The sequence below is a fragment of the Lutjanus erythropterus genome, chromosome 23, assembly GCF_056507025.1.
Source record: "Lutjanus erythropterus isolate fLutEry1 chromosome 23, fLutEry1.hap2, whole genome shotgun sequence".
NCBI lineage: Eukaryota > Metazoa > Chordata > Actinopteri > Lutjaniformes > Lutjanidae > Lutjanus > Lutjanus erythropterus.
This window is the reverse complement of record NC_139339.1, coordinates 11132127-11147510: the sequence shown is the minus strand read 5'-3', so window position 1 is coordinate 11147510 and position 15384 is coordinate 11132127. Positions and strand designations below refer to the sequence as shown.

General features: G+C 40.0%; 1 protein-coding gene across 2 annotated transcripts; it reads left to right on the top strand.

The window, feature by feature from the left end:
• Positions 1–628: 628 nt before the first annotated feature.
• LOC146305643 (phospholipid scramblase 2-like) lies at positions 629–14759 on the top strand. Of its 2 annotated transcripts, XM_084711800.1 has the most exons (8): positions 629–936; positions 2180–2277; positions 7484–7770; positions 9243–9285; positions 9491–9711; positions 12343–12504; positions 13902–14063; positions 14185–14759. In XM_084711800.1, the coding sequence occupies exons 2-8, from the start codon at positions 2265–2267 to the stop codon at positions 14242–14244; spliced, it is 948 nt and encodes a 315-aa protein (XP_084567926.1). In that variant the 5' UTR covers positions 629–936; positions 2180–2264; the 3' UTR covers positions 14245–14759. The 2 variants fall into 2 exon arrangements, with proteins under 2 accessions (XP_084567926.1, XP_084567927.1); XM_084711801.1 differs by lacking the exons at positions 629–936; positions 2180–2277 and adding an exon at positions 6351–6508.
• Positions 14760–15384: the final 625 nt, after the last annotated feature.

The following is a 15384-nucleotide window of genomic DNA, read 5'->3' as shown; positions in this document are numbered from 1 at the left end:
CTACTACTGCAGAAGTTTTACTTGTAGTTTAATGTAAAGAATAATTCTCATCACTGTTTGTCGGTGGTGGAAAGTAACTAAGTAGACTTACTGAAGTACTGTACTTAAGCTTAATTTTGACATACTTGTACTTAAGGGAAATACTGCACTTTTCTATTCACTTCATTTATTTGACAGGTACAGTAACTGATAACTTTTGCAGAAAAAAAACATGATATGCTTATGATATAATTTAGCACTATACCACTAATCTAACCATTAATATACAATCTCTCAATATCGCAATTTGTCTCGACAGTTAGTGATAAAAAATATAATAAAACAACACTGAAGGCAACAATTTTTCATAATTAGTACTTTTACTTTTGATACATTGTACATTTTGCTGATAACACTTCCGAACTAATGTAACAATTTGAAGCGTGTTTGGTAAACTGTACTGACAGCATGTCTGTCATTACAGAGGTACTGACGCCCTCTGGTGGTCGTTGCTGACATGACGTTTAACAGACGAGCCCCTCCCTCCTGCAGCCTGCATGAACTGATAATAAACATGTTCCCATTTTCACAGCACAAGACCCAATATGTCCGACAATGGCTGCCAGTGCGCAACTAGAAGAAGTAAAAACGGTGAATCCATACAAAAATATGTAAAAAAAAAAAAAATAGTGCGTACATTTACACGTGGGTCTGTGGGACATCACGGCAGCAGACTGAAACCTTAAGAAAGGTCGTCTGAGTTTGAAAGGGGGAGGAGATTATAAATGAAATGATGATGATGATGGGGAGGAGCAGTGACAACAACCGCGCAGCAACGAGGAACAGGTCAAGAAGAAGAAAAAAGGCTCCTTGGCTCTGTGGATTTTTACTTTCATTTTATTTACTTTCACTGTCAGTTTTATAGTCTGGACCGAGAAGAAACCTGCTGTGAAAGAGGTGAGATCTCTGCGTCGTTCACATGTTTGTTTCTAGTTAATTTGGCAAAGATTAGAGTTTTTTTTTTTATCAGGGTTTTAGCAGACACACTGTGTTTATGTGTGAGGCAGAGATACAGACAGAGAGGAGGTCTGCACATCTGCAGCATCTAAGCTTTGCTGTTAAAGTTACACAAAGAGTCTTCAGTAAAACGACCCCTGATGAGGGATTTGAATGTGCCTCAACGTTGTTTAAACTGTTTTTCAGATTTATGTAGTGATTTCTAATGGGGGTGTTAACAAAATAAAAGGGCATGACAGAGAGGGAATCCAGTGGAAAAATTAATGAGCAGACCCCCCTTTCCTGAAACACGTCACACCCACTTTTTATTCTCTCAAACATGTTCCATCAAGAACAACAGAACAATAAGTTGACCTTCACAGGTTAAAAAAAAAAAAGAAAAGAAAAAAACAGTAGTATATTTTAGTATACTGGAAACATAATTTAATAGAATTAGAGGTATTACAAGTCAGTGCATTTTATGGTTAGTGTGCTGTAAGTTGTACACTAGTGTACTTTTAAAAAGTATGCTAAATTGCAAATACTTATCGAGGTAAATTATTTTACTTTTGAAAAGCAGAATTAAGTCATTATTAAGATAATAATAATTCACATATCGCTATTAAGACCCAATTCAGTTCTCCACACACAATTAGTATGCTTTATTAAAGTGTACATTTCACTTCATTAGAAGTGTGTATAGTATACTTAGAAAAAGTGGACTTAAATATAACTTTATTCAAAGCTGTACAAACTGTACTACATTATAATTAGTCCAGAGTTAGTTGTTCCAAAACAGCAAACTTCAAATCAACTATTCATTAACATACTTGAAGTATGATTAGTCTGACTGAGATTTAATATACTTAGACTGGGTTGCGCCAACAAAGATTAATTTGACCTTAGTGTAGTCCTAATCTAACTTGAGTAAAATTAGGGTTAAAATAAGTAAATCCAGATTTACAATTAAGCAGGACAAACTATAACATAAACATCCGCTTTAACATATTGTGTAACAATCCAGACACATGATTGTGGGTCAGTAGCAGTCACTCAGCGTGATGGTGTGACTAAATGAGGCTAAATGTTTTTAGTGTTGGACTCTTTTAGTCACCGTCACTCACTTTCTGTGTCTGTGAAATCCCCCTCCCCTCCCTCCTGGTTTCTAATCACGCCCCCCTCCCTCTCCCTTTCATTCCTCCAGTTTCCCATAGAGACCCTGGGAGTGGACCGGGAAGTGTGACCTCTTTTTCCTTCGTGCCCAGAAAAGCTTCAGTCGGCTCCTCGCCATGTCCGTTCCTGGTAAGTGGCTCAACAACAAGGAAACTGGAAGAAAAACTAGATTTCTGTCTGATTTTGATGTTTGGTTTGACTTTTTGACAGAAAATTAGAGCTAGAAAGTTATACTTGGAGCTCTGATGTGAGTTTTTCTGCTTCATGTACGCTTAGACACTTCAATCACAGTGTAATATAACAACTTTAACACTTTTCCTTCCTTCCTCGTCAGCTTCTTCCATTGTGTCACATGTTGCTGGCATTGTGAAACAATTGAACTCTTGCATGTCAGAGTTTCCAGACTTTCTTGGTCACTGAGCATCATTGCATAGTGAATCGAAACCCTGTCCTCCCCCCAGATTCCCTCAACGCCCTGCAGAAATCTTATCCTCGCCAAGGTGGAGAAATATGAAAGAAATTCCCTGAATGCCTGCCTGAAAACTGAAGTGAAAACAAGTCTGATTTGGCCAGCTGGTTAAGTCCAGCGTACTCCTCCCTCTGGGTGGAAAAGATCAGTTCAGGAGGTGAAAGGCACCGTTGTGTGGGCTCGTTTGTCAGAGTATGTGAGTGCTGCCTTCCTGAGTGCACACTGGTTTAAATTTTTCTGTTTTGTTTCCTGCAAGTAGAGAAAGGAATGTGAAAGGAGGTGGAGCAACAACAAGCCTCACAGTTCACAGACCTCATGTCCTCTTTTTTGAGTTCAGGCTGTTGTTAAAAAGGCAGAAGTAGCATCAGTTGGTTCCTAACTTTAATCCACATTTGTTTCCAGATTAATTCATGTTTAAAACTCAGCAGGAGTGTCACTATGAAATGGCTCAGCGACCTCTAAAACTGATTTGTTTGAGCCTTCTGTTGGACTGTCCTGCCATGCAAACAAAAACCAGTTTGGTCAGCTATGATGCATGTTGCCACACAAATCCTTACGTCAACACGTGGTGTTTCATGACGCTGTGCTTTTGACATAAGCAAGGCGAGGAGATTTTTATGCGCATAGCACATTTAACTACATGGACGTGCAAACAGCAACAAGTACAGTACATACAGGATACAAAAAAAGGCTACCCACCCATTCACAGAAAACAATCTCACATCCACCCCACAGACAGAAACCACAGATACGTGTTGATATGCATATACACTGAGTGATCACAAGCCTGAAGAGTTTTCAATTGCTTTTTGAAAGTGGAACTGGTTCTTGGCAAATACCATCACAAATAATAGAACAGCTAGAACAGTCTGGTAAGTATAATCACATCCAAAATCCAGTCTATGACGATATCTAGTCAGTCTGTTAATTATTTTCTCGATTAATCGATTGATAGTTGTTTGTTTTAAAATGATGAAAAACGTCAATCATCGTCTCTGGAAGCCTGAGACGACGTTCTCAAATGTCTTGTTTAACTCAGAACCCAAAGATATTCAGTTTACTGTCATAAAGGAGTAAAAAAAAACAAAAAAGAACACATTTAAGAAGCTTTTTTTGTTTGAAAAAATACTCAAGCCGATTAATCAATTATGAAAATAGTTGGTGATTAATTTAATAATAGATTAATTGATTAATTGTTGCAGCTCTAATATGATTGTATGAACTGTAATTATAGCGCAAATAGAACAAATATAGTAAAAACAGGGATAAACCTTGATGTTGGTGTGGGAGGTTTACAGTCAGTTTACAGTCCAGAGTCTTTTTGGAGGTTGAAGGACGTGAGTTCAGCGTCCTGACTGCCTGCTGTATAAAGCTGTTACAGAGGCTCCAGTATCTTTTCCCAGATGGCAGGAGACTGGAGAGGCTGTGTGGAGGATGGGTGTGGTCACTCACTACGCTGGTGGCTTCGTGGGCTGGGAGGAGGGTGGTGTAAACGTCCAAGGAGGGAGGCGCCGGCTGCGTTCAGTATGCGCTGCAGGGTCTTGTGGTTTGGAGGCAGCGCAGCCTCCGAACCACACGGAGATGCAGGATGCTGTCAGTGATGCCCCGGCGTGGAGGAGGATGTGATGGGCGTCCCAGCCGGGGCGCTTGCTGTGAAGACATTGCCGCGCTTACTTTGTTGGTTATACAGTATTTATCCAGGAGAGGTCTGTGGTGATGTAGACACCCAGAAATTTGTTGCTGCTCACACGCTCCACAGCAGAGCCGCTGATGGTCAGTGGGAGCTGTTAGGTGTGGGCTCGCTGGAAGACAATAACAATCTTTGTTTTCACTACATTTAGGGAGAGATTGTTATCTTTGCACCACGTGGCCAGTTGTTTCACCCCATTCCTGTAGTTTGATTGTTGCTAATGAGAGAAGAGCTGCAACAATTAATTCATTATTAAATTAATCTCCAACTATTTTGATCGACTTATCGCTTTTGGTCATTTTTTTTTACAGAAAAGTTGTCGACATTCTCTAATTTAAGCTCTTTAAATGTGAATATTTTTTGGTTTCATTACTCCCCCATGCAAGTAAACTGAATATATTTGGGTTGTAATTAAAACAAGACTTGAAAATAATTGTTAGTTGCAGCCCTAGATGAGCTGTGTGAAGAGAAGAGCGACATTTTCACATTTAAGAAGCTAGAACGAGAGAATATTTGGCATTTTTGCTTGGAAAAAATGGCTTAAACAATTAATTTATTAGCAAATTTGTAGTTGACTAGGCTAATTTTCTGTCTCAGTGAATCAACGAATCGATAAATTGTTTCAGTATGCTGCTAATTACAAATGAGGATAAAAAGAAAAACAAATCAATAACAGTGAAAAAGCAGTTTTGTCAGCTTATTGCGGGCAAACAAACTGCAACAGCTTCCTCTTTTGAGCATTCAGTGCTGTGAAACCTCTAAAGAATAAAGAAGTCAGGAGCTGCATCTAAGCCGTTGTTGTGACATCTCTTGGCTGAGTGATAAATCCTGTGCTTTGTTTGTGCACAATAAGGATTTTTATAAGTGAGAAACTTGTTGAAGTGGCCAGGCTTCCCTCTCTGAGAGCAGGACTGTCGTGACGCTACGTTTCAGACATCTGTTAGCGAGCGAACACATGACAGTCATCATTCATTTCTTTGTGTTTCTCGTGGCTCTTTTAAACTGCATTTGAATGTGTGCTGACTGACTAATTCAATGTTATCCAACTGCTTTTGAACTCTTGAACCAGACATGCAGTCTTTTATGAACTTCTTTTATTAGTGGATACTGAAGTGCAGATCCTCGCTGAAACATCAGAATGGCAGGGCAAAGTCTGTTTTGACTCGATTACTCGCTTAAAACAGAAAAAAACAAGCAGAAACAAATGTTTGCTATCATGTCGAAATGATGACTTTGTTCTTATGAGATGATTTAAAGCATCTAGGCTGATTTTAAGACAGACTTTATTCAAATATTGCTCTTTTTAAACCAACCAAACTCCTTTGCCTTTTTATCTCACAGAAGATGGGAGTTGCTGCTCGACCACTGATGCAATCGGTCCGCTTGTTTGTGTTATTGAGTGACTCTCTCCAAATCCACCAAACTCCATTGACAAAATTAGCAATTTTACCTCACAGTAAACAGGAGTTGCTGGACTATCGCTGCCTTGATTGGTTGGTTTCTTTGTGTTGTTGTGTAACTTTGGTGCTTTAAAATGTTAGTTTGGTTTCACCAAAGTCACACAAAGAAACCAATCAATCAAGGCAGCGATAGTCCAGCGACTCCTGTTTACTGTGAGGTAAAATTGCTGATTTTGCCAACGGAGTTTGGTTGGTTGAGAGAGAGTGATATTTAGCTTATAAATATGGCGGTTTCCAGTTGGAAAAGGCTGTCTGACGGCAAGGTGAAGCTGTGAACTGATATGGATTTTTTTTTTTTTTCGCCTCATACAGCTCTAAACTGCCTGTTGAAAACTGATTAGTGTAGTTTGCTCCGGTCAGATAAGCTGTTGAATTTATGCCCAATTAAAGACTGTCATCATGTAACTGTGTTTAAAGAGAGTATTTACCATAAAAACATGACAAAAAACATGTGAAAGCCACAGAAGCTGTGACTGTGCCACACAGTCCAGTCCTGGCTGTTGATTTACTCCGTCATGAGTACTTTGTGTCTGCATTGTCACTCGTCTAATAAGTAGCTTATTGGCTCTCCTGAAAAGTAGGATGATCCACACTAAACACACACACGCTCTCTCACACACTTGTGAGCACAGAGCAGCCGCTATCAGTCAGACGCACACGGATCACGGCTTCCTGTGACCAAAGTCACTGTGGTGCAACCAGGACGTGAGCTTCTGCATTATTTTATCTACTTATTGGAAGGTGAGAAGTTAAAGACAAGACATCTGATCGTGAGAATTAGAGATGTTACAAACAGGAAGCAGTTTTATGGTTTTTTATGCTTGTATTGTGTTTTTTTCAGTGTTTGTACAGGTGCTGAAAACATTGAAAACACTTGAATTTTAATGTTGTGTTTTCAGGGTTTGAAAAGTGTTTGGATTTTGTATAAATGCTTGAAACTACTCCAAATGGTAATTGCATAACTTGTCTGCCTGAATAGTTTGCTTTCTGATAGAGCAATAAAGTAAGTTGGACATTGGCACAGACAGGTTGTACGGGTTGCCAGGTTTGTTAACAGACAGGTGACTCATGTTTAAACATGAAACTTTGTTGTATTTTCCTTTAATGTGACACCATTCTGTAGAATGCTGTTATGAAACATACTTTGGCTTGTTTTAATTAATAATAACTTGGGTTCAATAACATCTGATTTAATGTGAAAAAGGAGTAAAATACTCATTTTGAGTATATGTATATAAACGTATTCTGCCACTGCTGGAGGGTTCTGGAAAAGCTTGAAAATGTACCTTGAAAATTTTCAAGAAAATGCTTGAATTTGACTTGAAGATGTAGGAACCCTGTTGTTTTGTCTCTGTTTTCATTTTCATAAATGTATGTTATGTGTTATGTTTTTTTTTTGTTTATAATATGGGGGCTTTTATGCTCGTTTTAATCACTCTTAGAAATAAAGGTACAAGCTAGAACCATAAAGGGTTCTTTGGCTTGGCCCTGTAGGAGGTTCCACATGGAACCCTTTCAGAGAGTTCTACCTAGAAGCCAGTATAAAGGGTTATACCTTGAACCATCTGTGTGTGCGTCCTTAAGAGCGTGGTTGAAACCTTTATTGCGTAAGTTTGAATGTCATCTGGTTTTGTTCTGTGAAAAAAAATAATTCAGTCAAGTAAAAACAAACAAACCCATAGACGATAATGAACTAATATCGGTGTCTTTGTCCAGGTTACCCCAACCAGGCACCTTACCCGATGCCTCAGCCCGGCGGCCACTCCGTAGCTCCTTACCCCTCTGCCCCAGGGGGGTACGGAGACCCCAGTCAGGCCCCTCCGCCAGGCTTCAACATGGGCTACAATCCAGGCCAGCCTCCTGTCATGTATCAGCCCGGTCCAGTGGGCCCCGGCCCGGAGTACGGCGGCCAGCAGTATGGTGGAGGGATCACCCCGGCGCCTGCTGCGCCTCCGGTCGCTGTTCCCGTTGGTGTCCCGCCGGGGCTTGAGTACCTCACACAGGTAGGATGGAGAAAACAAAGAAAGTTTTTGAAATTCTTTCAGGTGAGGGAAAGGTCAGTCAGATGGGTCAGATTATTTTTAAAGCTGTTCCACCTGTTTGTTAGATTTTTCTTAGAGGTGCCTTCATCTCGATGTGAGGGGTATTATTCAGAAACCACTCCTTCAGCTGGCTGACAAAGACTTACTGACTCATAGAGATAAGAAGGTGTATAAGTTATCCTGAAATGCTACTTTAAGTTGGACTGTAAGAAGTACTCATCGATAGAGAGTGTATTACTGAATTTTAGCTGCTTATAAAAAAGCCAACCTGAAAAAATCAATACCAGTTTAAGTGTATGCTATTTAAAAATATTTTCACTGCTTTACCTTGTTGTCAGACGGCCTTTTTTGACAGGAATGTGCTGTTATATAAACCAAATATTGCTCTCTCAAAAGTCACCGTCTGCTTTGCCAAACCTCACCACAGTTTGTTTGTGTTATTGTGTGAATTCAGTGTTTTATAGGGTTAGTTCTGATTCGCACAAGTCACACAGTAACACAAACAAACTGTGGTGAGGCAGCGGTGGACCAGCAACTCGTTTGTTCTTACTGAGCAAGTGAGGGCGATATTTGGCTTGTATAACAGCGATTTCTCTCAGAAAAGGCCATCTGACAACAAAGTAAAGCATTGAAAATATTCTAAATATAGTGTACTCTCGATGGGTGGGTGTTTTAAAGTGGCTAAAATATGTTTTGTTCCTCAATAAACAATCTGAGAAAACCCACTTTGGAAACTAACTGAAACTAAAAATGATTTGAAAACAAAAATTAAAAATGAAATAAAGATAAAAACTAATAAAAAATACAATACAATACAAAAATGCAACAACTCTGTTCTAGACAGAACATTAAAATGCATGAAAGACTTTTTTTTCACACTCTTAACTTCCTCAATGTGTGAAAAACATCATGTGTGAAAACAGCCACAACATCTCGACAAAGATTCCAGTCATTTACTTCTGTTACTCTGAATAATTTACAGCTTGTTTGTTTACTTTTCAGTTCATTGCATTTCTCCAGAGCTGAAATCGATTACAGTACATACTGAAAGTGTCTGGTCTGCAGCTGAAATTGGAGTGAATCACATTGGATAGTCAGTTAGTGCCGTGTTAAGTTTGTGTATTCAAAACAATGTAGTCTGACCTCATTCATCGCAGCCTTTTAACTTGTAAAGATCACGTCCAACATTATTCTCTTTAAACTCAATAAGTCAGTGGGTTTTCTTTGTGTACGCAGACTTTAAACAAACACTTTAACTTGCTTTTATAGCTCTCCAGCAACATAACCCTTCACACGTTCAGAAAAGAAAGCGACTAGTATCAAGATTATCGGTAGATTTATGAAAATTCATGCAGAAACTCGCTTTGCATTGCAAATAAGTGAAAATTCCCCTTCCTGTTCTTTATAATATTGATTTTCTCTCTTGGTTTTAGATCGACCAGATACTCATCCACCAAAAAGTTGAACTCCTGGAAGGTAAGGCGTGTTCGTCCGCTCACATTTACACGTAACACTTTGTAAGCTGCAAATAACCAGCAGGGGTTTGTGAGTTTCTGGCGCACCTTGGAACTTTAAACCTCTCAGTATAAATCATAATGATGAAGTGACTCCTGTCCTTGGAATTCTCTATTTATCTACTCTTTGTTATTCTCCCACCCTCTTCCTCTCTCTCCACGCCCAGCATTCATCGGGTTTGAGACCAACAACCAGTACGAGATAAAGAACAGCCTGGGCCAGAAGATCTACAAGGCCAAGGAGAAGAACGACTGCTGCACGAGGAACTGCTGCGGCTCGCTGCGCAGCTTCGACATGAAGATCAAGGACAACATGGACAGGGAGGTCATCCGCCTCATACGGCCTTTCCGCTGCGTCTCCTGCTGGTGTCCCTGCTGCCTGCAAGAGGTCCGTACGCGTGTGACAGGCGTTTAAATTGAATAGCCTTGTGTTAAATTGATCGACCACACCAAGACAAATATTCCACAGTCCATTCTGTGACAAATTGCTCACTCCAGTCAGAGAGAAACACTCTGAAGTGTTATAATATCTGCCCTAAGTGGTTAATATTTAACCATATTGATTGTCTGAACTATTACTTTGCCAAGGTTGTTTTTATTGTTTCCAGCTCACGAACAATAAAAATAACCGAAGCAAACAGAAATGTTAAGTTAATGTTTTGTTAAGTGCTTAATTAAAATCTTATGATGCATCAATAAAAATTATTGGACAGCAATAATGGATTAATATCAAGTTAAAGGATAATATGACCACTATAGTTAATTTGGGTCACTTAAATATTCATTACTCACAAACGCGTATTAATCCACAGCTGAAAATAGTCCCAACAAATCCACTACTTTCTCCTGTTAAAGAAAAGCTTTCAGTTTCAGCCGTTTTAGGACATTACAGAGTTTCTTTGTAAAATGAAACGGCTCTAAAAAAAATAGCTCTTAGTAGGAACCAATGGGTGTTGAGTTGAGAGCTACAAACACAGTCAGAGACAGACTAATGCATTGTTGGTTTTGGTCTTTTTTTAATGGAATTTGCTGATAATAATGACATGAATGTGATTTATGGTGCTGTTATATTGCTGCTAGACCAGTACAGGTGCCTCCGCCACGTGTGCAGGCGGGAGAGCAAACCATTTTGTTTTTTTAAGATTATTTTTTGCACTTTTTACCCTTTATTGACAGGACAGCTTTAGATAGGCAGGAAATGGAAGGGGGAGAAAAAACTGGGCTACCAGGGCGCCATGGTAAACAGTATTTTAACTGCAGTGAAAATGTTTCTGTAAGGCTAAACACCAGTAAGTATAGATTGAAGCAGACTATTTTGTTAGATAAAAACATATTAACCTTTTTTCTTTACCTCAGAATAAGCAGAAATACCGGTTTAAACAGAATGAATAGACATGCAAAAAGGGGGGAAAAGCTGCACAGTATTCAAATGTTGATTTAAAATTTGAATGTCAAGGTTATGACTGAAGCTTTGAACTATTTGGAACAGCCCTAATATCTCCAGCCGTGTCCTTCAGAGAGTTTTGGTTTTATTTGTCCAGATTTTGAGATATCTGTCTCTGAGATTTTTCTTCTGCCACCTCATCTCACAGCATTTTAAAACATTAAGCAGCAGCTTCTTTCCAAAGACAACATCCCAGTAACTCTGGATAATTAGTTTTAACTAAAGCTGCTTTCTATGGAACAAGTACTCCCTATGAGAAGTCTCCACTGGGCCTTTTTCTTTTTTTTTTCCTAGTGAAGTTTCACAGATAGCTCGGTGCTCTCTTTTTCAGTAACGCCCTGATCACATTCACACAGTCTCTCATTCACAGCTGGAAGCTGCCCAGAAGTCTGATCTGCCGGCCTCTGAAGGCTAAAGACCTTGCTTAAGGGCACCTCGGTGGTGATCATGAGGGAGGAGAAAGTGCTGCCTTTCACTTTCCCCACCCAGATTTATCCTGTCTGTCTGGGGGATTGAACCAGTGCACTTGTGTTCACAAACTTGCTGTCGTTGGGACGGATATCTTAAAATCTGAGTAAATAAATTAAACAGTACTGGCATGTCGCAATAAGAGCCGCAGTGATTAGTTAATTAATTGATTAGTAATCAAAAGAAAATTAGTTGCCAGCTTTTTTGATAATCGAGTCCTGGGTTGGGTTTTGAATTGTTGGTTAGACAAAAGAAGTAACCTGAAGACATCGCATTGGTTTCTGGGAAACTGTGATGAGCAAGTCTTTAATATTTTATAGACTAAACGATTAAATTGGCAAATTAATCGTTAATGGAAACAAACTTTAGTTGCAGCCCTACTCGCAATTTGCTGCGCAGCACCTGCACAAGTAAGAAAGAAAGCACAATTTTTAAACAGCTCTTAAAACAAAGTTGAGCTTGGATTTTAAAATGGTAATTTGTGTGCAGGATTCTTCTACAGAGGCAAATTTCACTGATTCAGATTCTTTCATTAAGAGAGGAGAAACTATTAGCATAAAAATGTGCAGCCTCACAGCTCTCAGTGGTTCACTTTTAGAGGCCTCTGTCTTCCCTCCCTTCACCTTGTGTTACTGTTGAGCTGCTGAGCGGCCCCTCCAAGTCTTTGTGCTCCGGTCCGCTCAGGCGGCGGGTTGTTAGGACCATGAATGGCTCTTTGTCTGTCCAAACCTTCCCCCAGACTCCCCCCGGTCCTCTGCCATCCCTCCACCTCTGAGTCTTCTCTCTCTGTTCCTGTTTAATCACATCGTTGGCGATCTGGCCGCAGTACGCTCCCATTGGCCCAAACCCAAACTGCTGCATTCTGACACACTGCGCGTCTGTTTACTGGCAGACAGGAGCCATGTGAGACGTATTACCTTTGTTATGTGGTGCCATAGTGCAGAAGTCACTTATCATTCCTGCTGTCCCATGTGACATGCTGTCTCCGAGATCTTTTATTTATAGCTGTCAGTGTCAGGGGACGAGGGCAGAATTTAAGCTCTCTGGATACCTTTCTAATTTTGTGTCATGTTAGTATGTGTGTGTAATTATGTATGTGACCCACAGATGGAGGTCCAGGCACCGCCGGGCACCACCATAGGCTACGTCAAACAGGACTGGCACCCGTTCGTGCCGCGGTTTTCCATCCAGGGACCCAACAAGGAGACCCTGATGAAACTGGAGGGGCCCTGCTTCGCCTGCAACTGCTGTGGGGACGTCAACTTTGAGGTGAGGTCACAGGACTGTTGTGTTTGAGGGTCAGTATTTTTGGTAAATTTCATGTGGTTCAACCAGCCAAGAACTCCCTTAAAGGAATAGTACGACATTTTGAGAAACAGGTGGCTACAGCTAGGCTGGCTCTGTCAACTCTGGCCTGGGAAATTTCCAACTGGGCATCATCGGCAGAGGAACCGACAGTCACTGATGTATTTGTGCATTTTAATTAATTTTGTTCATTTATGCACCCAATACAAAATAAACTAACAACAAAAGATACTCATTTGTCTCATTAAACAGAACATTACAGCTGTACACACTCTGAAATCAAGTTTCCCTGTTAGTTCATCTAAAAACTCACTTCATTCAAACTTGACAGACAGAAACAAAATAAAACTCACTGAAAACAGCTTGGTTCATCTTAACACCGTTCCAAAAATCACCAACTCTGGTTTGGTCAAAATAAATCCATAATTCACAGATTTAGATGTGAGATTATTCTGGCTCCATGGGCTGTTTTCCTCCCTTGCTGAATCAGATTTCAGACCCATAAATTAGTAAAATAAAATGCCAACAATTGCCCCCAAAAACTCAACCGATAGCCAATATATTCCCCCATTCACCGATCCCTGGTCCAAATTAGCAGGACCTATAAAGCTCTTTGATTTAACACTTTGAATCCCATGTGTTCAATCCATACACAAACAAACATGTAAAAATTACAACTTGTGGTTTTACAGGAGGTTACATGGACGATTATTTCTTTAAATTGAGTCTCTGCTTTTTGTCTGGCAACCTCACAGTAATGACAAGACTGCAAGAAGTCAACGCACTGATTATATAAATAAACAAGACATGTTATGTTAATTAGTGAGTTTTAGAGATGCTTGTAGACAGATTTCAGCTGCATTCCACCCAAAAAACCAAAACTTTTAGTCCCAGGAACTTCTGTTTTTAAGTAACTAGCTAATCAATGCTAAATTAAAATGTTGGAGAGGGGCAAACAAGCCATAGGTTGTTGACCCCCTGTCCTAGGAAAAGTTCCTGCAGTGGAAACGCAGCTTTTGTTACTTTTGGACAGAGTCAGACTCGCTGTGTTCCCATGTTCCAATGCTTCATTAAGCTAACTGACTGCTGGCTACAGTTTCATGTAATCCTGCAGAATTGAGAGTGGTTTCAATCCTCTCATCTAATTATCATCAAAAAAGCGAAGTGTTTTTCCCAAAAGGTCAAACAGTTTCTTAAAATAGATAGTTCCTGTCCAAGCCTGGAATGTTTTGGACATGCTTTAATTTCCGGATAGATGGAAAGAGACCAGAGTCCCTCTTTCTCGCCTCTCACAATAAGATCACAGTGAAGTATACTTGGTAAAACTTCTTACAGACATTGCTGTTATTATGTTTCTGCAGCTGAAGAGCAAAGACAGTAACAAACCCATCGGTCGCATCAGCAAACAGTGGAGCGGCCTGTTGAAGGAAGTCTTCACAGACACGGACAACTTTGGCATCCAGTTCCCGCTGGACATGGACGTGAAGATGAAAGCTGTCCTCATGGGAGCCTGCTTCCTCATTGTAAGACCAGATTCTTAATTGTTTTCCTGCTTTGAATAACACCAGTTTAAGTTTTTGTACACTTGCTGCCTCGGTCTGATCAGAGGATGAATTAACGTCCTCCTTTGTCGTTGCTTTGCAGGATTTCATGTTCTTCGAGAAGGTCGGGGAGGCCAACCAACGCAGCACGGTGTTTTCGTAACAGGAAAAAGCACGAGAGCAAGAACTTTCTCCAGTTAAACATTCTGCGTTCCTGTAGTCTGTTTTTCCATTTGTTTTTATAAGTCCTTCACTCATCAGATTCCAGCCAGTACAGTGTCGTCTGTTTATACACACAGAGCAATATGAGCTCATGAGCTCGTGATTCTAGGTGTCCGCCAAGGACTGTTTTTCAAATCTATCCAAACCCAGTGACTGACACTGGTCGCCACGTTGCCAACGTTCCTTACACTCCTTACAGTTTGCAGACGTTTATCTGTTTTCAGTGAGCGAACGTACCTCGAGCTGAGATTTAATCCCTTCCAAAGAAAGTCAACCTCGCCCCCTTAGTGTCTCTGTCCGCAGTGCCCACGCATTGAAATAAGAGTTTGAGTCTGCTTTATGCTACACTGGCTTTAACATTTCATATTTATGCCACATGTTTATCTATTATTATCACACTCATAAGTCATGTTGTATGAAGAAATAGTTCTAGTGTAAGTGCAATACTGTTGTGGATGTACAGGCTGTAATCATTGTCTTGCTTCTTGAGCTATGCTAGCAGCTGGCGTTGGTCTGTTCGTTCACCACTTCTAGACTGAAGCTTTTCAGCAACTGTCTGATGGATTTCCACGAAATTTAGTGCAGATATTCAATCAAGAATCAAACCAAACCTTCAGTACAAAAGTTTGATTTGTCCAATGCTTTAATTCATGACAAATAGGGTTGGGCATCGATTCCAAAGCAGTCATACCTCATTTTAACTTTTGAGTTAAATTAAACAGCGTACTACAAACACCTACCGTATATCGACTCGGCTATCTGTCTGCAAATATAGACGTGAGTTAAATGCATGCATTATTCCCAGTTAATCTTCTCAACCGTTGCTTAGAGGCTTGACTAGCAGGTGAAAAGTGCAAATTGTGTGTCTTTGTACACTGTAAAAAGAAAAATTCGAGGCAGCTTACTGCAATAGAGTTTTGAGCCCAAGTCATTCTAATCTTTTGTTTAAATAATTTACTTTCTTAAATAAACTTGAAACTTTCAGCAAAACTTTTTTTTATTTTATTTCAAAATGTAAGAGTTTAAGTTAAGGCTCAAAACTCAAAAATAACGCAGGAGGACACTCAAAGAATCTGAATCG

Coding starts and splice junctions, on each gene's coding strand:
- LOC146305643 (XM_084711800.1), top strand. Junction 9,286..9,490: donor AAAAGTTGAACTCCTGGAAG/GTAAGGCGTGTT, acceptor CTCCACGCCCAG/CATTCATCGGGTTTGAGACC. Junction 12,505..13,901: donor GTGGGGACGTCAACTTTGAG/GTGAGGTCACAG, acceptor ATGTTTCTGCAG/CTGAAGAGCAAAGACAGTAA.